The 20,560-nt window shown below is 70.1% G+C and overlaps 1 protein-coding gene and 1 long non-coding RNA gene across 3 annotated transcripts; both read left to right on the top strand.

Annotated features, from left to right (window-relative positions):
• Positions 1 to 899: 899 nt before the first annotated feature.
• DPYSL5 (dihydropyrimidinase like 5) lies at positions 900 to 17,568 on the top strand. Of its 2 annotated transcripts, none has more exons than XM_054002064.1 (13): positions 900 to 969; positions 5,403 to 5,667; positions 6,646 to 6,804; positions 7,423 to 7,602; positions 7,686 to 7,754; positions 7,922 to 7,966; positions 8,103 to 8,178; positions 10,754 to 10,910; positions 12,302 to 12,443; positions 12,663 to 12,805; positions 12,892 to 13,099; positions 14,826 to 14,994; positions 16,463 to 17,568. In XM_054002064.1, exons 2-13 carry the CDS (start codon positions 5,407 to 5,409, stop codon positions 16,546 to 16,548), a joined length of 1,695 nt encoding a protein of 564 aa, XP_053858039.1. In that variant the 5' UTR covers positions 900 to 969; positions 5,403 to 5,406; the 3' UTR covers positions 16,549 to 17,568. The 2 variants fall into 2 exon arrangements, with proteins under 2 accessions (XP_053858039.1, XP_053858040.1); XM_054002065.1 differs by lacking the exon at positions 900 to 969 and adding an exon at positions 1,105 to 1,129.
• A 487-nt stretch (positions 17,569 to 18,055) lies between these two features.
• LOC128821138 (uncharacterized) lies at positions 18,056 to 18,458 on the top strand. Its single transcript, XR_008441020.1, has 2 exons — positions 18,056 to 18,090; positions 18,134 to 18,458. It is a non-coding gene; the product is annotated as an uncharacterized LOC128821138 (long non-coding RNA).
• The last annotated feature ends 2,102 nt before the right edge of the window (positions 18,459 to 20,560 follow it).

Here is a 20,560-nt window from a genome sequence, read left to right as displayed (position 1 = left end):
CTGGGGGGGGCTGCCGGGCAGGGTAGGGGAGCCCGGTGGGCAGGGGCAGGGGGCGAGGGGCTGTGGGTGGGGTCCGGGGGGGTCCCAGGGGGGCTCCCGGGGGGTCACCGGGGGTGTCACCGGGGTGTCACGGGGGGTTCCCGGAGGTGTCACGGGGGTGTCACCGGGGTGTCCCGGAGGTGTCACCGGGGTGTCACCGGGGTGTCCCGGGGGTGTCACGGGGGTGTCACGGGGGGTTCCCGGGGGTTCCCGGGGTGTCACGGGGGTGTCCAAGGGGGTTCCGGGGGTTCCCGGGGGGTCCAGGGGTCACCGGGGGTGTCACCGGGGTTCCCGGGGGTGTCACGGGGGTGTCACGGGAGGTTCCCGGGGGTTCCCGGGGTGTCACGGGGGGTCCAGGGGGGTGTCCCGGGGGTGTCACGGGGGGGTCCAGGGGTCACCGGGGGTGTCACCGGGGTGTCACGGGGGTTCCCGGGGGTGTCACGGGGGGGTCCCAGGGGGGTTCCCGGGGGTGTCACGGGGGGGTCCAGGGGTCACCGGGGTGTCACGGGGGTGTCCCGGGGGTGTCACGGGGGTGTCACCGGGGTGTCACGGGGGGTCCAGGGGTCACCGGGGGTGTCCCGGGGGTGTCACGGGGGTGTCACTGGGGTGTCACCGGGGTGTCACCGGGGTGTCACGGGGGTGTCACGGGGGGGTCCCGGGGGTCACCGGGGGTCTCCGCGCGCGCTCCGTCACCACGGCAACAGCGCGTGCAGGTGGCGGGGGGGGCGGAGCCCCGGGCCCTGGCCCCGCCCCCTCCGCCTGTCAGTCACGTCGCGCGCAGCCCACCCTGCTGGGGGCTCGGCCCCGCCCCCGGCCGCCAGGACGGGCGGCGATTGGTCCAGGCGCGGCGAGGCCCCGCCCCCGCGGCGCAGGTTCGGGTGAGAGGCGATCGCGGCCGGAGCGGCACCGGGAGCGGCACCGGAGCGGGAGGTACCGGCGGGGCCGGGCGGGGCCGGGCCGGGTTGGGTTCGGTTGGGTTGGGCTGAGCCGAGCCGGGCTGGGCCGGGCCGGGCCGGGCCGTGCTCGGCTTTTCCTTTCCCGCACCTGCGGACCTGGCTCGTTATCGCGACGGGTTGGACAATCGCGACAGGTGCGTGTGTCTCGACAGGCGCCAGTGAATCGGCAGGCGAGGATGGAGGGGAGCGCCCCGCCATCCCCGCCCGGGGCGCTCCGCGCGGTATCGCCGGGCAGAAAAGCTGCATGTGGCCGCCGCCCACCCATGGCGACACACCTGTCGCGACAGGCGATGTTGTCGCGACAGCGCGAGGGGTTCGCCTCGGCGGAGTGCAATGCCGGGCACGGCTGCTCGTCCTCGAGCGGGCCCGGCTCCCTCGTCGGCGCCCTGTCGCGATCGGAAGCGGAGCAGCAGGTGCGCGGGGCACGGCGGAGCGGGGACCCCGGGGCGGCGGGGCCGCGGGGCCGAGGGGCGGCGGGGGTCCCGCCGGGCCCGGCTCATTGTTCCGCCGGGTCTCCCGGGCGGCCCCGCCCCGGCTCGGAGCATCCTTTGTGCTGGGCGGCCCCGGGCTTTGTCTGCGGAGCCGCCCCGGGCCGGCGAGACCGGGACCCCCCGCGCCTCCGGACCCCGCTCGGGGACCCCCCGCACGCCCCGCACCGCGCTCCGGGGACCCACGGCAGCGGCACCGCCCCCGAGCCTCGCCCGGGCCCGGCCCAGCCCGGGGCTGCGCCCAGCCCAGCGCCGCACACCGGGGGCCGGCCCGGCGCTCCGGCGGGGACCCCCGGCCGGGCCCCCCCCGTCTGGCAGCAGCCCGGTTTCGGTGACCGCCGCTCCGGCCTCCTGCCGCAATGGCCTGGGGGTCAGCGCCGGGGGGTGACGGGGAGCGGCGATGGGACCCCCCCCCGTGTCTCCGCAGCCTGCGCCGGGACCCCGCGCAGCGCCCCGCGCCCGCTCGGGCGTGGCCGCGCAGTGCCCGTTCCCGTGCCCGTTCCCGTGCCCGGGCCGGGCCGGGCCGGGCCAAGGTGCCCGCGGGGACGAGGACCGCCCGCAGCATCCCGGGCTTGGCGGCAGCAGCTCTGACGGAGCATCCTTCTCCCGCCGATCGCCGTCCCCGCGGGTCCCCGGGTCCTTCCCGGGGCGGTGGCTCGGTGACACCGCAGCTCGTCCCGGCCCGGGGGCGGTCGGTGCGACCCCGGCAGCGGGACAGCGGCCGTAGCGGAGCCGGGGCAGGGCTGGGGGCCGCGGTGCGGGGACCCCCCCGCCGGGGCGTCTCTCGGGCGGGGAGCGATGCCCACCCAGCCGCCGCCTCTGGCCGGGGACAAGCAGCGGTCGCGGGTCGCTGTCACCGGAGCGGCGGTCACCAAGCCCAGCCTGACAAAGGGGAGCCCCCGCCGGCGGGGTGGGCGCAGGGTGGGGTCGGGCAGGGTGGGTGCCGGGGTCTCGCCGGCGCAGACAAAAGCGGGGGGCGGCGAGGGGGCCCCCCGGCCCCGCCGCGCCGCACAATGCGGCAGCCCCGGCACAAAGGCCGGGCCCGGCAGCCGCCCCGACCCCAACAGGTGCCCCCGGCAGCCCCCCCGGCCTGGGGGTCCCTTTGTCCCGCCGGGGTCACAGCTGTCCTCGCGGCAGCCGGCGGGGCCGGGGGGGCTGCGAGCCCCCCGAACGGTCGCGCCGCTTTGTGTGCCGGGAAGCGGAGCCGCGGCCGCCGCCCGCCGAGCTGGCCGAGCCGGGGGCTGCGGCGCGGGGTGGGCGGGGGTCCCCGGGGTGTCTGCCGGTGCCCCCCCCCCCCCGGCGCTGACGCTGCGTTTCTGCCCTGCTCGGAGCCCGTTGTCTGGCAGAAGCCTCTGGCCACCGCGCCAGCGCGGCCACCGCCGGGCGATGCTGGCTGTGCCACCGCGCTGCAGCGGCTGGCTGGAACGCGGGCAGGGCCCCGGTGCCACCGGGGCCGGTGCCGTGCTTGCACTGTGGCCCGGGCTGGGGGACAGAGGGACAGAGCCCCCGCGGACGCTCAGTCTGAGCCCGGGTGTAAGCTGGGGACGCTGGTGTGAGCTGGGGGGACTGAGTGGGAGCGCTGGGTGTGATCTGGGGGGCAGTGAGGGCGAAATGGCAGCGCTGGCGTGCCTGACAGGCCATCGTGGGCACCCAGCGCTGGGCACAGGCCCGGTGGCGTGGGGACGTCAGGGCTGTGCCGGGGGTGGCGGCCAGGGGTGGGAAGGGTGCCTGGAACAGCGGCACGAGGGCAGCGTGGTGGCAGCAGCGTGGGTGGCTCCACGGTGGCCGAGGCCACAGGCAGCAAGTGGAGCTGCCAGCTCTCCTCTGTGCGCGGTGAACAGCCCACGCTTGTGCCCCAGCAATGCCCTGTCCCCTTGCCAGCCCCACACCCCCTCTGCCAGGCCCCACACCCCTCCTGCCCACCCAGGGCAGCCCCCCCCCCGTGCCCCGCTCCCCCGCGCCGGGGGTCTCACGGTGCCCGGTGCTGTGGCACCGCTGGCAGTCGCGTGCTCCATGCTCCAGATCCGTCACCGCAGCCCGCTTTCATCTCGGGATGCGGCGTGCCGCCTCCCCCACGCCCCCTCTGCACTGTGCCACCCCCTCCTGCGTCTCCTGCCCGGCCCAGCCCTGCCCTGGGGTCCCAGGGGCTCACAGGGCCAGCGTGCCCCGCGGCGGCACTGTGGGCACCAGCTCGTCCCCTCTGGCCTCACCCCACCGAGGACGATCTCTGCCCCGATGTCTTGTCCCTGATGTCGGTCAGGGCGGGCCCTAACTGGTGTGGGGACTCGGAGGGTCCTTGGCTGGGGCTGACCCCCTTGTTCCTGTCGTCCCCCTCGTCCCCCACGGTGCAGCTCCGGGCCCAGGTGTCCCCAGCACAGCCCTCGCGATGGGGCAGCAGCTTCCCCATGTGCCTGAGGCAGAGCTGGGGGCAGGTGTGGGCACCCCTGGTGCCACTGCCCGGCGTGCCACAGTGGCCTGGCACGCTGCACGAGGTCGCTGCCACCCCGCCCTGGTCCCCTGGGGGCTCCTGAGCGGTGTCACAGCTGTGCATGCCGGTGACATTCCCGAGGGGGGGCCGCCTGCCGGACCCCGGCAGCTGCTGCTGCTGCTCTGTGCCGAGGTGAGGGCACCAGGACAAGGTGCCAGCTGGCACCGGGATCACCCAGGGCAGCCCCTGTGCAGCCAGGGCCAGGAGCCGGCCCACCAAGGGCTGCTGGTCCCCCCCCAGTGCAGCGGTGGTCCCGGGGAACACTTGTCCCCACCCCTGCAGCTGCGGTGGCCCGTGGCCTGGGAATGCCCAGCTGCCGGCAAAGCCCGGCCCAGCCTCACGGCCACCAAGGGCTCCTGCCAGCCCTGGTGCCCGAGAAGCCATGTGCTGCCCAGCAGGTGCTGGGGTGGGCACCGGAGATCCCTGGCACAGCTCAGGACGGTCCCTTCGGAGCTGCCCCGGTCTCAGCACCCGCCTGGGGCCGCCGTGGGGCTGTGGCAGCACCAGCCCCCCTCCCACCACGAGCTCCCTGCCCCGGCAGCAGCAGCCTCTGCCCACGGCTCAGTTCTGGCCCCTGGGGCCTGTCCCAGGGGCTGGGTGGGCACCAGGGGCCGTTCCCGCAGCGCTGCCCGGTGCCAGCGTCGTGTCAGCCGTGCCCGACTGCCCCACGCTGCCCGTGGGTGCTGGGGCTCTGTCTCGTGGAGGGGTCCCTGCAGCGGGGACAGTGAGGCAGGGGTCTCTTTGTGGGTCTCTGCAGTGAGGTCTCTGCTCTGGGGGTTCTGGCGGGGTCCCAGCCCACCTCGTGCCCCCCGGGTGGGCACAGCTGGCACGTGCCGTCCCTGCTCTGACGGGTCGATGGTGTTTGACCTTCACCAAATGATTTATTGATCCTGTCTGGGGATGCCCCTCGCTGCCGGGGGCTCAGGCAGTGCTGAGGCAGGGCGGGGGTCTCTGGCAGAGCTGGCACCTCACGGGGCAGTGGGCAGAGACTGAGTGATGCCAGCCCTGGTGCTGTCCGTGCCAGTCCCGGTCACTCGCGGGGACAAGGTGGGCAGCCTGCCCCGGGCGTGGGCGCTGTCACTTTGTGGGGACGCCCACGGCACACGTGGCAATGGCAGCAGAGGGTGGCAGGGACGGGGTCTGGCAGCCCTGCCCGGGCGCTGGGCCTGCAGGGGGGTGGCACTGGCCGGGGTGCAGCCTGGATGTCACTGCAGCGGGGCTCTCGGCAGGGAGGCAGCCCCAGCTCCGTGCCAGGCCCCTCCTCTGCACGGATTTCCCGGGATAATCCATCGCCGTGGCCCGTGCAGGATGCGCAGCCGCGGGGCTCAGCCCTGCCCACACCGGGGCACCTCCGGCCGGGGCGGGCAGCGGAGCGACCCCCAGCCGCGGGGGGCTCCCGGTGGTCACCCCGCCGCCGCCTCTGCCCCGCAGCACCATGATGGCCAACGCGGCCACCATGCGGATCCTCATCAAGGGGGGCAAGGTGGTGAACGACGACTGCACCCTCGAGGCCGACGTCTACATCGAGAACGGCATCATCCAGCAAGTGGGGCGCGAGCTGATGATCCCCGGCGGCGCCAAGGTCATCGACGCCACCGGCAAGCTCGTCATCCCGGGCGGCATCGACACCAGCACCCACTTCCACCAGACCTTCATGAACGCCACCTGCGTCGATGACTTCTACCACGGCACCAAGGTAGCCCCGCGGCTACCCCGAGCCCTGCCCTGCGGGCTCTGCTGCCCGCCCTGGGGGCTCCCTGCGGGCACGGATTGGTGCAGGCAGCTCGCAGCCCCGCGGGCATCCCAGGATCGTTGTGGCGTGGCACCGCCTGTCCCCGTGTCCCCATCCATCATGTCCCCCCGCTGTGACAACCCTCCTCCCGCGCTGCGGCCGTGGCACCCTGTGCCAGCTCGGGCACCTCCCCGTGCCGGTGGCACTGTGTACTGAGTGTTGCCGCCTGGGAGCGTCAAGGCGCCAGCCCAGGATTGTCCCTGCAGCTTGTCCCACTGTCCCCAGCGCCCACACAGAGCAGCCATTGTGCCAGGCCCGCGCTGGCCGTGCCTGTCCCCAGGGTGTCCCCAGGGTGCCCGGTGTCCCTGGGCAGGGGGCTCGGCGCTGTGCTGGAGGGAAGGGGCCTGTGCAATGCCCAGGGGCGCCGCATGCCAGGCCTGCTCCCTGTCGCTGTCACCCGCCTCGTGGCACCTCCCGAGAGGGCCGATGGGCAAAGGAGCTTTGGGGATTAGCGGGGCCGGGTGAGCCGGGGACAGCGGCGGTGCCACCGCGCCTGCACCGCCGCCCACGCTGCCGCGGGGGGGGGGGGGGGGCTCCCCGCGGCCCCGTCCCACGCGGGGCTCTGTGCCGGGGGGCTGCTGGCTCCCTCAGCACCCCAAACCCGGGGGTTGGGCTGGGGGGGGGGCAGTGGGTGCCCCGGTGGTGGCAGGATGGGGCTCTCCAGATGTGCCGTGCGCCCAGATGTGCTGCTGCAGAGGGGCAGCCATTGCTGGGGGCGGGGGGGTTACAGGGGTCGCTGCCTGCACCCAGGACCCCCGCATGGCTGTGGGCAATGCCCACACCTGGCACCTGCCCGGCGCCTGGGGGCTCACCTGGCTCAGGGCAGGGCAGGGGCGGTGCCAGGGGGGTGAGCCCTGACCCCTCCCTGTGCCCCCCGCGCAGGCAGCGCTGGTGGGGGGCACGACGATGATCATCGGGCACGTCCTGCCCGACAAGGAGACGTCGCTGCTGGACGCCTACGAGAAGTGCCGCAGCCTGGCCGACCCCAAGGTGTGCTGCGACTACGCCTTGCACATGGGCATCACCTGGTGGGCGCCCAAGGTGAGCGTGGCACGGCTCCGGGAGCAGCTGCCGGGGCTAATTCCCAGCCCCGCTGATCCCATTAGCTGCCCGGGGGGGTGGGCTGAGCCCCCAGGATGCCTTTTGAGCTGCCCTGAGCCGGGCTCAGCGGGGCAGGGGCTCAGGGGTGCCCCGGGGCAAGGGGTCCCGGTGGGGCTGAGCCCCTGGCTGGGGCAGGGAAGGTGCTGCTGCTGCTCCGTGGAGGGAAGCAGGGTGCCCGGGGCTGGTGGTCCCAGCCCGGGGGGACCCCAACCCGCAGCAGGACCCCCCATGGTGGGGGCAGGCAGGACTGGTGACCAGAGCCCCCATCCCACGGCAGACTCAGCCCCTGCAATCCCCTCAAAGCTGCTGGAGCGGGATCAGACCTGGCTCCCGGCTGTGCTGCGGGGAGACCCCAGCCCTGACCCCCCCCCCTTCCAGCAGAGCAGGGGCAGAGGGATGGAGCGGGTACCCCCTGGGGGCAGGAAAATCCCTTCTGCTCCCCCCCCCCAGCATCTGTCACTCCCCACGTCACCCACAAATCCAGGTCCCCGCGTGCCCAGGGGGTGGCCGGGGCCCCTCGTGGAGGGAGGCCCCGCTTTGACCCCGCTCCTGGCGCAGGTGAAGGCGGAGATGGAGACGCTGGTGCGGGAGAAGGGGGTGAACTCCTTCCAGATGTTCATGACCTACAAGGACCTGTACATGCTGCGGGACAGCGAGCTCTACCAGGTCCTGCGCGCCTGCCGCGACATCGGCGCCATCGCCCGCGTCCACGCCGAGAACGGCGAGCTGGTGGCCGAGGTGAGGGCAGCGTCCGGGGGCAGGGCGGTGGGCGCCCAGCTGGGGCAGCAGAACCTTCACCCCGACCCCCCCAAATTCCCCAGGGAGCCAAGGAAGCGCTGGATCTGGGCATTACGGGGCCAGAGGGCATCGAGATCAGCCGGCCTGAGGAGGTAGGTGACGGCAGGCGGCACCGCGTCGCTGCAGCGGCGGCACGGGATGTGGCCGGGATGCTCCGGGGCACCCGCCTAGCTGCCAGCACGCGTCCGTGTGTCACCCGCGCGCCCGCCGGTGCCACCGTCGTGCGTCAGGTGTGTCACACCGCCCGCTCTCTCTGCAGCTGGAGGCTGAGGCCACGCACCGCGTCATCACCATCGCCAACCGGGTGAGTGTCCTGGGCGTCGCCCGGCTCGGGGTGGGCGTCGCGGCCCCACGGGGGTCCCTGTGCCTCCGTCGGGGTGCAGGGACCCCGCAGGGGGCTGGGTGCCGTGGAGACAGCGCCACCGACCCCCTCTCCGCAGACCCACTGCCCTGTGTACCTGGTGAACGTCTCCAGCATGTCCGCGGGGGATGTCATCGCCGCTGCCAAGATGCAGGGTAGGGGACACGGGGGGCACCTCCCTCCCCAGCACAGCCGTGGGCAAGGGGCACCCGTGTGGGCGCGGGGAAACCCCCTGGCCCAGCACACGCGTGGGCTTGGAGGGATGGGGACACGGGCTGCGGAGCTGTGGGCATGCGGACAGACACACGGACGGACACACGGACACGGAGAGACACAGGCACGGAGAGACACACGGACACCCACAGACGTGGGCACGGACAGACACACGGACAGACAGACGGACAGACACACAGACAGACAGACACACGGATACCCACAGACATGGGCACGGACAGACACACGGGCAGACACACGGACACCCACAGACATGGGCACAGACAGACACACGGACACAGGCAAACACAGGCACGGGCAGACACACGGACACCCACAGACATGGGCACAGACAGACACATGGACAGACAGACGGACAGACACACAGACAGACAGACACATGGATACCCACAGACATGGGCACGGACAGACACATGGACAGACACATGGACACCCACAGACATGGGCATGGACAGACACACAGACAGACACACGGACACAGGCAAACACAGGCACGGGCAGACACACGGACACCCACAGACATGGGCACAAACAGACACATGGACAGACAGACGGACAGACACACAGACAGACACATGGATACCCACAGACATGGGCACAGACAGACACATGGACACAGGCAAACACAGGCACAGACAGACACACAGACAGAGACATGGACATGGATAGACACACGGGGACAGACACACAGGGACAGACACATGGGCAGGGACAGACACACGGACACGGACAGACACACAGACACATGGACACGGACAGACACAGGTACCCACAGACACACAGGGACAGACACACAGGCACGGACAGAGGTATGGGGACAGACACACGGACATGGACAGAGACACAGGGACAGACACACGGGGACAGACACATGAACACGGGGGCAGACACATGGGTATGGACAGACAGACACACGGGCATGGATACATGGCACACACACCTGAGCACACACCTGAGCACACACCTGAGCACACACAGGTCACACATGGCACACACACAGGTCACACAGGTCACACAGGTCACACACAGGTCACACAGGTCACACAGGTCACACCTGAACACACACAGGTCACACACAGGTCACACACACAGGTCACACAGATCACACACAGGTCACACACACTGAGCACACACAGGTCACGCACAGGTCACACACAGGTCACACCTGAGCACACACATGTCACATATGGCACACACACAGGGGACACACACAAGTCGCACATGGCACACACAGGTCACACACAGGGCACACCTGAGCACACACAGGTCACACACAGGTCACACACAGGTCACACAGGTCACACACACAGGTCACACACAGGTCACACACCTGAGCACACACAGGTCACACACAGGTCACACACAGGTCACACAGGTCACACACACAGGTCACACACAGGTCACACACAGGTCACACACAGGTCACACACAGGTCACACACCTGAGCACACACAGGTCACACACAGGACACACCTGAGCACACACACAGGTCACACACAGGTCACATATGGCACACAGACAGGGGACACACACAAATCACACATGGCACACACAGGTCACACAGGTCACACACAGGTCACACAGGTCACACACAGGTCACACAGGTCACACACAGGTCACCTGAGCACACACACAGGTCACACACAGGTCACACACAGGACACACCTGAGCACACACAGGTCACACACGGCACACACACTGAGCACACACCTGAGCACACACCTGAGCACACGCAGGTCACACACAGGTCACACACAGGTCACACACAAGACACACCTGAGCACACACCTGAGCACACACCTGAGCACACACAGGTCACACACAAGACACACCTGAGCACACACCTGAGCACACACCTGAGCACACACATGTCACACACAGGTCACATACAGGTCACACACAAGACACACCTGAGCACACACCTGAGCACATACAGGTCACACACAGATCACACACAGGTCACATACAGGTCACACACAAGACACACCTGAGCACACACCTGAGCACACACCTGAGCACACACCTGAGCACACACATGTCACACACAGGTCACATACAGGTCACACACAAGACACACCTGAGCACACACCTGAGCACACACAGGTCACACACAGGTCACACACAGGTCACATACAGGTCACACACAAGACACACAGGTCACACACAGGTCACACACCTGAGCACACACACAGGTCACACACAGGTCACACACAGGTCACACACAGGTCACACACAGGTCACACACAGGTCACACACAAGACACACAGGTCACACACAGGTCACATACAGGTCACACACAAGACACACCTGAGCACACACCTGAGCACACACAGGTCACACACAGGTCACACACGGGTCACACAGGTCACACACATGGCACACACCGGACAGAGCGCTCCCGCCCCGACGGGAGCACGGCCACGCCGGCACGGGCAGCGCCCACACGCGTGCCCCCGCACGCCCGCCTGTAGCACACGCGTGTGCCTCCCCCGGCAGGGAAGGTGGTGTACGCGGAGACGACCACGGCGCACGCCACGCTCACCGGGCTGCACTACTACCACCAGGACTGGTTCCACGCCGCCGCCTACGTCACCGTGCCGCCGCTGCGCCTCGACACCAACACCTCCGCCTACCTCATGAGCCTGCTCGCCAAGTGAGGCCTGCCCCGGGCGCCTCTCCCTGCCCCGGGGCACACGGCCCCGCCGCTTGCCAGCGCTGTCTGGGCATCCCGGTGCCCGGCACAGCCACGTGTCCCCCCCGGGTGCCCGGCTGTGCCACCGCCCCAAGCACTCTGCTCCCCTGTGCTCCCCTCGAGGCACCTCGTCCTCTGGGCACCCCACGTGGTGGGCATCGTGCTCCCTGTGCACCCCTGGGGACACGCTCTGCGGGCCCTGCGCTTCCCAAGTGCTCGCTGAGCTCCTGGGCTGTGCGTGCTGCACTCACCCACTCCCTGCTCGGGTGCCACTTTCCCCGGGCACCCTGATCTCCAGGCACCCCCTGGTGCGGGTGCCCCATTCCTTGGGTGCCCCATTCCCTGGGTGCCCCATTCCCTCGGTACCCCATTCCCTGGACACTCATCTCCCTGGGCACCCTGATCTCCAGGCACCCCCTGGTGTGGGTGCCCCATTCCCTGGGCACCTCATTCCCTGGACATCTTGCTTCCTGGGCACCCTGAGCACCAGGCACCCCGTGGTGTGGGTGCCCCCTTCCCTGGGTGCCCCATTCCCTGGACACTCATCTCCCCGGGCACCCTGATCTCCAGGCACCCCCTGGTGTGGGTGCCCCATTCCCTGGGTGCCCCATTCCCTCGGTGCCCCATTCCCTCGGTGCCCCATTCCCTGGACACTCATCTCCCTGGGCACCCTGATCTCCAGGCACCCCCTGGTGTGGGTGCCCCATTCCCTGGGCACCTCATTCCCTGGGTGCCCCATTCCCTCGGTACCCCATTCCCTGGACACTCATCTCCCTGGGCACCCTGATCTCCAGGCACCCCCTGGTGTGGGTGCCCCATTCCCTGGGTGCCCCATTCCCTCGGTGCCCCATTCCCTGGACACTCATCTCCCTGGGCACCCTGATCTCCAGGCACCCCCTAGTGTGGGTGCCACATTCCCTGGGCACCTCATTCCCTGGTTGCCCCCTTCCCTGGGTGCCCCATTCCCTGGACATCTTGCTTCCTGGGCACCCTGATCTCCAGGCACCCCCTGGTGTGGGTGCCCCATTCCCTGGGCACCTCATTCCCTGGACATCTTGCTTCCTGGGCACCCTGAGCACCAGGCACCCCGTGGTGTGGGTGCCCCCTTCCCTGGGTGCCCCATTCCCTGGACACTCAGCTCCCTGGGCACCCTGATCTCCAGGCACCCCCTGGTGTGGGTGCCCCCTTCCCTGGGTGCCCCATTCCCTGGGTGCCCCATTCCCTGGGCACTGAGCTCCCCCGGCACCCCATGGCAGGGGTCCCCCATTCCCTGGTTTCTGGGCTCCCGGGGCACCCCAAGCAGCCCTGGCAGTGCCACACCCCCCCCGCCCAGCCTGCTCTGTCCCCCACAGCGACACGTTGAACATCGTGGCCTCGGACCACCGGCCCTTCAGCACCAAGCAGAAGGCCATGGGCAAGGAGGACTTCACCAAGATCCCGCACGGTGTCAGCGGGGTGCAGGACCGCATGAACATCATCTGGGAGCGTGGCGTGGTACGGCACTGGTGCTGGGGGCTCGCAGGGGCCCGGCTGGGACAGCCCACGGGGTGTTCACCCCCTGGCACGGGGGCGGCGGGCAAGGAGCTCCCCAGAGCACCCCAGCGGGGCCTGGCAAGGCCTGACCCCGCAGCACGCCTGGGGTTTTTGGGGGACTGGGGGGGGGTGACAGGGAGCGTCACGGCCCAGCCCATCCTCACCCCGCTCCGGCGGCAGGTGGGGGGCAAGATGGATGAGAACCGCTTCGTGGCCGTGACCAGCTCCAACGCTGCCAAGATCCACAACCTGTACCCCCGCAAGGGCCGGATCATCCCCGGCGCTGACGCCGACGTCGTGGTCTGGGACCCCGAGGCCACCAAGTAGGTGCAGCCCACGGCGGGGGGAGGCCGGGGAAGGCTCCCTGTGCCCCCAGCAGCCACTGAGGGCCCCGTCCCCCCCTGCCCAGGACCATCTCTGCCAGCACCCAGGTGCAGGGCGGGGACATCAACCTGTACGAGAACATGCGGTGCCACGGGGTGCCCCTGGTCACCATCAGCCGCGGGCGCGTGGTCTACGAGAACGGCGTCTTCATGTGCGCCGAGGGCACCGGCAAGTTCTGCCCGCTGCGCTCCTTCCCCGACATCGCCTACAAGAAACTGGTGCAGCGGGAGAAGGTACGGGGGGCAGCGGTGGCCGTGCCAGAGCGGTGCCGTGGCTGTGCCAGAGCGGTGCCGTGGCCGTGCCAGAGCAGTGCCATGTCCGTGCCAGAGCGGTGCCGTGGCTGTGCCATAGCGGTGCCGTGGCCGTGCCAGAGCAGTGCTGTGGCTGTGCCAGAGTGGTGCCATGGCCATGCCTCGGCTGTACCATGGCTGTGCCAGAGCAGTGCCATGGCTGTGCCAGAGCGGTGCCGTAGCTGTGCCGTGGCTGTGCCAGAGCAGTGCCATGGCTGTGCCGTGGCTGTGCCAGAGCGGTGCCGTGGCTGTGCCAGAGCCATGCCGTGGCTGTGCCAGAGCAGTGCCGTGGCTGTGCCAGAGCCATGCCATGGCTGTGCCAGAGCAGTGCCGTGGCTGTGCCAAGGTTGTGCCATAGCAGTGCCATGGCTGAGCCGTGGCTGTGCCATAGCAATGCCGTGGCTGTGCCAGAGCAGTGCCGTGGCTGTGCCATAGCAATGCCATGGCTGTGCCATGGCTGTGCCATAGCAGTGCCGTGGCTGTGCCGTGGCTGTGCCAGAGCAGTGCCGTGGCTGTGCCAGAGCGGTGCCGTGGCTGTGCCATAGCAGTGCCGTGGCTGTGCCGTGGCTGTGCCAGAGCAGTGCCGTGGCTGTGCCAGAGCGGTGCCGTGGCTGTGCCATAGCAGTGCCGTGGCTGTGCCGTGGCTGTGCCAGAGCAGTGCCGTGGCTGTGCCAGAGCGGTGCCGTGGCTGTGCCAGAGCAGTGCCGTGGCTGTGCCAGAGCAGTGCCGTGGCTGTGCCATAGCGGTGCCATCGCCGTGCCGCAGCGATGCCACGGTTCGGGACAGGGCTGCACCGTGCTGGCTGCTGGAGGGGACAGGGGGCAGTGGCTGTGCCAGAGGCGGCTCTGTGCCAGGCCGATGCCACGCCGTGCCTGAGCCTGTGCCAGGAGTGCAGAGCAGGGTCAGTGTGTGACAAAGGACCCCCCCCCGGCTCCTTGCCAGCGCTGGCAGTGCACGAGGACAGGTGCCCCAACAGGTGTGTGGCCCGTGGCCGTTTCAAGGCATGCGCTGACCATCAAGGCTCGCCGTGCCCCCACCCAGGCTCTGCCCTTTGCTGGCTCTCCCAGGGCAGCCCCACAGCTCACGGCGGCCCCCGGCGCACCGGGACAGGGACACGAGCGGCTGGGGCTGCCCGGCGGTGACAGCCGGGAGCTCTGGCTGTCCCTGTCACTGGGGACCCGCGGTGCCCCCTCGCTGTGGCTGTAGGGGACAGGCTGGGGGACAGCGCGGTGCTGGTGCTGCAAGGGAAGGGGCACTGGGGGCTCACAGGCAGGGGATGGCCAGCGCTGGGGCGCTTGTCGGGAGCTCCGTGTGCCTGGGGGGGCGCAGGGCATCGCATGGGCTTGGCTTGGCTTGGCTTGGCTCGGCTTGGCTTGGCTTTGCCCGGGGGGACGGGGCGAGGGGCTGCTCTGCCAGGGCCACCCACCTCCCCCAGCCCCTGCTCCTGCCCTGCACTGCTTGGCACCGGGAGCCCCACCGCCCGCCCAGCAGCTCTCCGAGAGCCCCCTCCCCAGCCGCAGCCCCCTGCCCAGCCCCAGCACGCCCCGGCCCCTTCCCCCCGCCCCCGCCCGGCCGATCCGCACCCCGCTGCCGGGCCCTGGCGCCCCGCTGGCCCCGCTGGCCCGGCCGCAGCTGATGCTCTCTCCGCTCTCTCTCTCGCTCCCGGCAGAGTCTGAAGCTGCGGGGTGTGGATCGCACCCCGTACCTGGGGGACGTGGCCGTGGTTGTGCATGCCGGGAAAAAAGAGACGGGGACGCCCCTGGCCGATACGCCCACCCGGCCGGCCACGCGACACGGGGGCATGAGGGACCTGCACGAGTCCAGCTTCAGCCTGTCCGGTAAGAGCGGGGCCGCAGAGGGCCCCGGGGCTCGCCCGCAGCCCCCCTCCGGTGGCTTCTGGCACCAGCCAGGCCCTTGTCCCCCCCCCCCCCCGCCCCCCCCCGGGGTGTCCCCGTTGTCCCCGCCACCTCGCAGGGCGCTCCCGCTGCCAGCGCAGGGTGTGCCGGCATCCCTCCGCTAGGGCTGTCCTGTCACCCCCTCCTCCAGGCTGTCCCCGTCCCCCTGCAGGGCTCCCCCAAAGCCCCCCAGCCGTCCCCGCGCCCCCAGCCCAAGCGCAGCCCCCCCCTGTCCCGGGCAGGGCCGTGGCAGAGCAGGCGATGCCCCGGTCCCGGAGCTGCGGCCCCCGGCCCGCGCCCCCCGCTCCGCGCACCGTCCGTCGTGCGGCCGCGCCGGTGGGGCGGGCCGGGGGCTGCGCCAGCGGGGGGGCACCGGGGCTCTGTGGGACGGGCGGGGCCGCGCGCTGCACCGGGCAGCCCCCCCCCCCCCCCCCCGGGGGCTCGGGGCCGTTCCGTGCCGGCCGGCGCCGCCCGGGGCTCCGCTGGCACCGGCGGCTCCTCCGCTGGCACCGGCGGCTCCGTCCTCGGGCGGGGCGCGGGCACGGGGGGGCAGCGCTGGCACAGGGCAGGGCGGCGGGAGGCGCTGGTCAGTGGGGTCAGTGCTGGTCAGTGGGGTCAGTACGGGTCAGTGGGGTCAGTACGGGTCAGTGGGGTCAGTGTTGGTCAGGGCTGAGTCAGCGCTGGTCATTGAGGTCAGTGCTGGTCACTGCTGATCAGCTCTGGTCAGGGCTGGTCACTGCTGGTCAGTGCTGGGTCAGTGCTGGTCACTGCTGGTCAGCGCTGGTCACTGCTGGTCAGCACTTGTCAGCACTGGTCACTGCTGGTCAGCACTTGTCAGCGCTGGTCACTGCTGGTCAGCACTGGTCACTGCTGGTCAGCGCTGGTCAGTGAGGTCAGTGCTGGTCAGTGCTGGTCACTGCTGGTCAGCATTGGTCACTGCTGGTCACTGCTGGTCAGCACTGGTCAGGGCTGGTCACTGCTGGTCAGCATTGGTCACTGCTGATCAGCGCTGGTCACTGCTGGTCAGCACTGGTCACTGCTGGTCAGCGCTGGTCACTGCTGGTCAGCGCTGGTCAGCACTGGTCAGTGCTGGTCAGCACTGGTCAGCACTGGTCACTGCTGGTCAGCGCTGGTCAGCACTGGTCACTGCTGGTCAGCGCTGGTCACTGCTGGTCATTGCTGGTCAGCACTGGTCACTGCTGGTCAGCGCTGGTCAGCACTGGTCACTGCTGGTCAGCGCTGGTCAGCGCTGGTCAGAGCTCCCCACGTGCAGCGCAGCCGCGGTGGGACGGGGGGCACAAAGCCCCCGCTGTCCCCGTGGTGCCGGCGGCGCTGGGGTGCCAGGGGGTCACGGGGCTGTGCCCGGCCACCCCCCCGGCCCCTGCCGACCGCCCGTCCGTGTGTCCGGCAGGTTCTCAGATCGATGACCACGTTCCAAAACGAGCCTCGGCCCGGATTCTCGCTCCCCCCGGGGGCCGGTCGAGCGGCATCTGGTAGAGCCGGGGACCTGTCCCCCGAGTGAGGAGCAGGCGCCGCGCCCCCGGACCCGGGCCCGGCTCCGGCGGGGCTCCCCTCGCCGCGGGGGCCCCGCCCGGTCCCCGTGCTGCCGGCGGGGCCGTGCCGGCGGCGGGGCCGTGCGCGGGGGCCGCGGAGGGCCGGGGGGCAGTGGGTGCACCCCGCCCCCCGGCCCTTTTCTGTTTGCACGTTGGATTTGGATCAGTGAATTTTTGACTTGTTTGTGCATCACGTGGAAATACTCTGAAGTGGTTTGTGTCACTAGCGTAGGGGAGACGCAGGGACGACCCCCCCCACACACACACACCCCTTTCTGCCCCATCCCTGAAGCCCGTCCCAAACCCACCCCCCCATCCTGAGCCCATTCCTGCCCCTTCCATCGCCAGCTCTCCGTCCCCCATCCCTGACCCCCCATCTCCATCCCTGACCCCCCATCCCCCATCCCTGACCCCCCATCGCCATCCCTGACCCCCCATCTCCATCCCTGACCCCCATCCCCATCCCTGACCCCCCATCCCCCATCCCTGACCCCCCCATCTCCATCCCTGACCCCCCATCCCCCATCCCTGACCCCCCCATCTCCATCCCTGACCCCCCATCCCCATCCCTGACCCCCCATCCCCCATCCCTGACCCCCCCATCTCCATCCCTGACCCCCCATCTCCACCCCTGACCCCCCATCTCCATCCTGACCCCTCCTTCCCAGCCCCCCATTTCCTGCTCTCCATCCCCCACCCCTGACCCCCCATCTCCACCCCTGACCCCCCATCTCCATCCTTGACCCCCCATCCCCATCCCTGACCCTCCATCCCCCATCCCTGACCCCCCATCTCCATCCTTGACCCCCCATCCCCATCCCTCACCCCCCATCCCCCATCCCTCACCCCCCATCTCCATCCCTGACCCCCCATCCCCATCCTTGACCCCCCATCTCCATCCTGACCCCTCCTTCCCAGCCCCCCATTTCCTGCTCTCTGTCCCCCATCCCTGACCCCCCATCTCCACCCCTGACCCCCATCTCCCTCCCTGACCCTTGTCACCAGCCCCCATCCCCGACCCCCACCTGCACCCCCATTTCTGCCCCCCTGCAAGCCCCAAAGCTCCAGCCATGCCCCCCATCCCCATCCCTGCGCCTCCCCATCCCCACACGCCCCTTCCTCCCCACCTTGAGCCCCCCCTGCCCCGCAGTGAGTGGTGTCACACACCTGTGTCACACACCTGTGTCACACGAGTGTCACACCTGGGTCACACACCTGGGTCACACATCTGGGTCACACCTGCACAGGCCCAGGGGGTGTTTGCACACGCATGTGCACAGGTGAACCCCTGGGTGTGGTCACCTCCCAGGTCCCCCCTCACCTGCCAGGTGCGGTCCCAGGTCATTGCTCACCTGCCAGGTTAGGTCCTGGTCACCTCCCAGGTCCCCCCTCACCTGCCAGGTGGGGTCCCAGGTCAGTGCTCACCTGCCAGGTGAGGTCCTGGTCACCTCCCAGGTCACTGCTCACCTGCCAGGTGTGGTCCCAGGTCCCCCCCTCACCTGCCAGGTGAGGTCCTGGTCACCTCCCAGGTCACTGCTCACCTGCCAGGTGTGGTCCCAGGTCAGTGCTCACCTGCCAGGTGGGGTCCCAGGTCCCCCCTCACCTGCCAGCCCCCAGCCCTGCCCCCCGGGCCCGTGTGTGTGTGTGCCCCCCCCAGGGGTCCCTCTGCCCTGGTTTTTGGGGTGTCCCGGCCCTGGTCCCTCCCGCCCCCCGTCCCTGTGCCCTCCCCCTGTAGGTGCCTGTAGGTGTTTGGGGGCCGGCGGGCCCTGGGGGGGTCCCGAGCCCCCCGGGGGTCCCGCACGGCCGATTTAGGAACATGCCGTCCTGTGTGCTCATTAAAGACCGTTCACAGCGCTGGCCGCGCCTCTCTGGGGCCGGGGCGGACGGGGCAGGGACGGGACAGGGACGGGGATGGGGGACAGGGGGGTCAGGGACGGGGACAGGAGAGGGACAGGGACAGGGGCATGGACGGGGACAGGGATGGGGCAGGGACAGGGACGGGGCAGGGATGGGACAGGGATGGGGACAGGGACAGGGATGGGGTCAGGGGGCAGGGACAGGGGTCAGGGGCCAGTGGGGCAGGGATGGGGTCAGGGACGGGGCAGGGACAGGGCAGGGATGGGGGACAGGGGCAGGGGGCAGCGGGGCAGGGATGGGGCAGGGACGGGGTCAGGGATGGGGACAGGGGTCAGGGACAGGGATGGGGTCAGGGGTGGGGTCAGGGACAGGGATGGGGGGTCAGGGATTGGGGACAGGGATGGGACAGGGATGGGGCAGGGACAGGGGCAGGGATGGGGGGTCAGGGATGGTGTCAGGGGTCAGGGGTGGGGCAGGGATGGGCTCAGGGACGGGGGGCAGTGGGTCAGGGGTCAGGGGGGCAGCCTTAGGGACCCCACAGCCACGGCCCCGGGGCGAAGGACCCCCCCCTCTTCTGCACTGGGGACAGGAAGGGCCCTGACACGGGGGGACACGGGGACACAGAGGGGATCATGGGGACACGGGGGGACACAGGGACACAGAGGGGACACAGGGACACGGGGACATGGGGACATGGGGAGAGACACAGGGGGACATGGGGGGGGACATGGGGGGGACATGAGGACACGGGGGGACACAGGGGGACACAGGGACACAAGGGGACACAGGGACACAGAGGGGACCATGGGGACATGGGGACATAGGGGGGACACGGGGACACGGGGAGAGACACAGGGGGACACAGGGACATGGGGGGACATGGGGACACAGAGGGGACATGGGGACACGGGGGGACATGGGGACATGGGGAGAGACACGGGGGGACACGGGGGGGGACATGGGGGGGACATGAGGACAGGGGGGGACACAGGGGGACATGGGGACACAGGGACACGGGGGGACACGGGGGGACACAGAGGGGACCATGGGGACACAGGGACACGGAGGGACATGGGGACACGGGGGGACATGGGGACATGGGGAGAGACACAGAGGGACACGGGGACACGGGGGGACACAGGGGGGACATGGGGACACGGGGAGACACAGGGGGACACAGGGACACAGAGGGGACCATGGGGACACGGGCAGACACGCCTGGGGACACGGGGAGGACATGCGTGAAGGTTTGGGGACACGCGTGGGGACACGTGTGGGGACACGGTAAGACAAGGCGGGTCACGCTCAGGCCCTGTCACCCTCTGCTGAGGAGCACAGGGGGGTGTGGGGGGTCCTGGGGGTCCTGGACGGGCTCTGGGGTCTCTGGGTGTGCCCGGGTCACTGCGGGTCCCACGGGCCCCCAGGAGCCGGGGCTGGGGGGGGCCCGGGGGGAGCCCGGGAGAACCCCGAGGGGTCCTGGGGAGGGTCCGGAGGGGTCCTGGGGAGTCCCGAGGGGTCCTGGGGAGGGTCCGGAGGGGTCCTGGGGAATCCCGAGGGGTTCTGGGGAGGGTCCGGAGGGGGCCCGGGGGTTCTTAGAGGGGGGGTCGTGGGGGGCTCTGGGTGGGGGCCCCAGGAGGAGCCTTGAAGGGTCACAGAACGGTCCCGGGGAGGGTCTCTGACAGTGCTGGGGGTGTTATGAGGGGCTCTGGGGTGTTATGGGGGGCTCTGGGGTGTTTAGGGGGGCTCTGGGGGTGTTATGGGGGGTCTGGGGTGTTTGGGGGGTCTGGGGTGTTATGGGGGGCTCTGGGGGTTTTATGGGGGGCTCTGGGGGTGTTATGGGGGGCTCTGGGATGTTTTGGGGGCTCTGGGGGTGTTTAGGGGGGCTCTGGGGGTGTTATGGGGGGCTCTGGGGGTTTTATGGGGGGGTCTGGAGGTGTTATGGGGGGCTCTGGGGTGTTTAGGGGGGCTCTGGGGGTGTTATGGGGGGCTCTGGGGTGTTATGGGGGGGTCTGAGGGTGTTATGGGGGGCTCTGGGATGTTTTGGGGGCTCTGGGGGTGTTTCGGGGGGCTCTGGGGGTGTTATGGGGGGCTCTGGGGTG

Source organism: Vidua macroura, chromosome 35 (assembly GCF_024509145.1).
Source record: "Vidua macroura isolate BioBank_ID:100142 chromosome 35, ASM2450914v1, whole genome shotgun sequence".
Classification (NCBI taxonomy): domain Eukaryota; kingdom Metazoa; phylum Chordata; class Aves; order Passeriformes; family Viduidae; genus Vidua; species Vidua macroura.
The sequence above is the reverse complement of the archived record's forward strand: the minus strand, read 5'-3'. Positions and strand labels throughout refer to the sequence as shown.

What these genes read in the sequence shown, in the direction of transcription:
- DPYSL5 (XM_054002064.1), top strand. Translation starts at nt 5,407, where the DNA reads ATGATGGCCAACGCGGCCACCATGCGGATCCTCATCAAGGGGGGCAAG. An exon ending in ACTTCTACCACGGCACCAAG is followed by an intron (nt 5,668 to 6,645) that starts GTAGCCCCGCGG and finishes CCCCCCGCGCAG; the next exon opens with GCAGCGCTGGTGGGGGGCAC. An exon ending in TCATCTGGGAGCGTGGCGTG is followed by an intron (nt 12,444 to 12,662) that starts GTACGGCACTGG and finishes CTCCGGCGGCAG; the next exon opens with GTGGGGGGCAAGATGGATGA.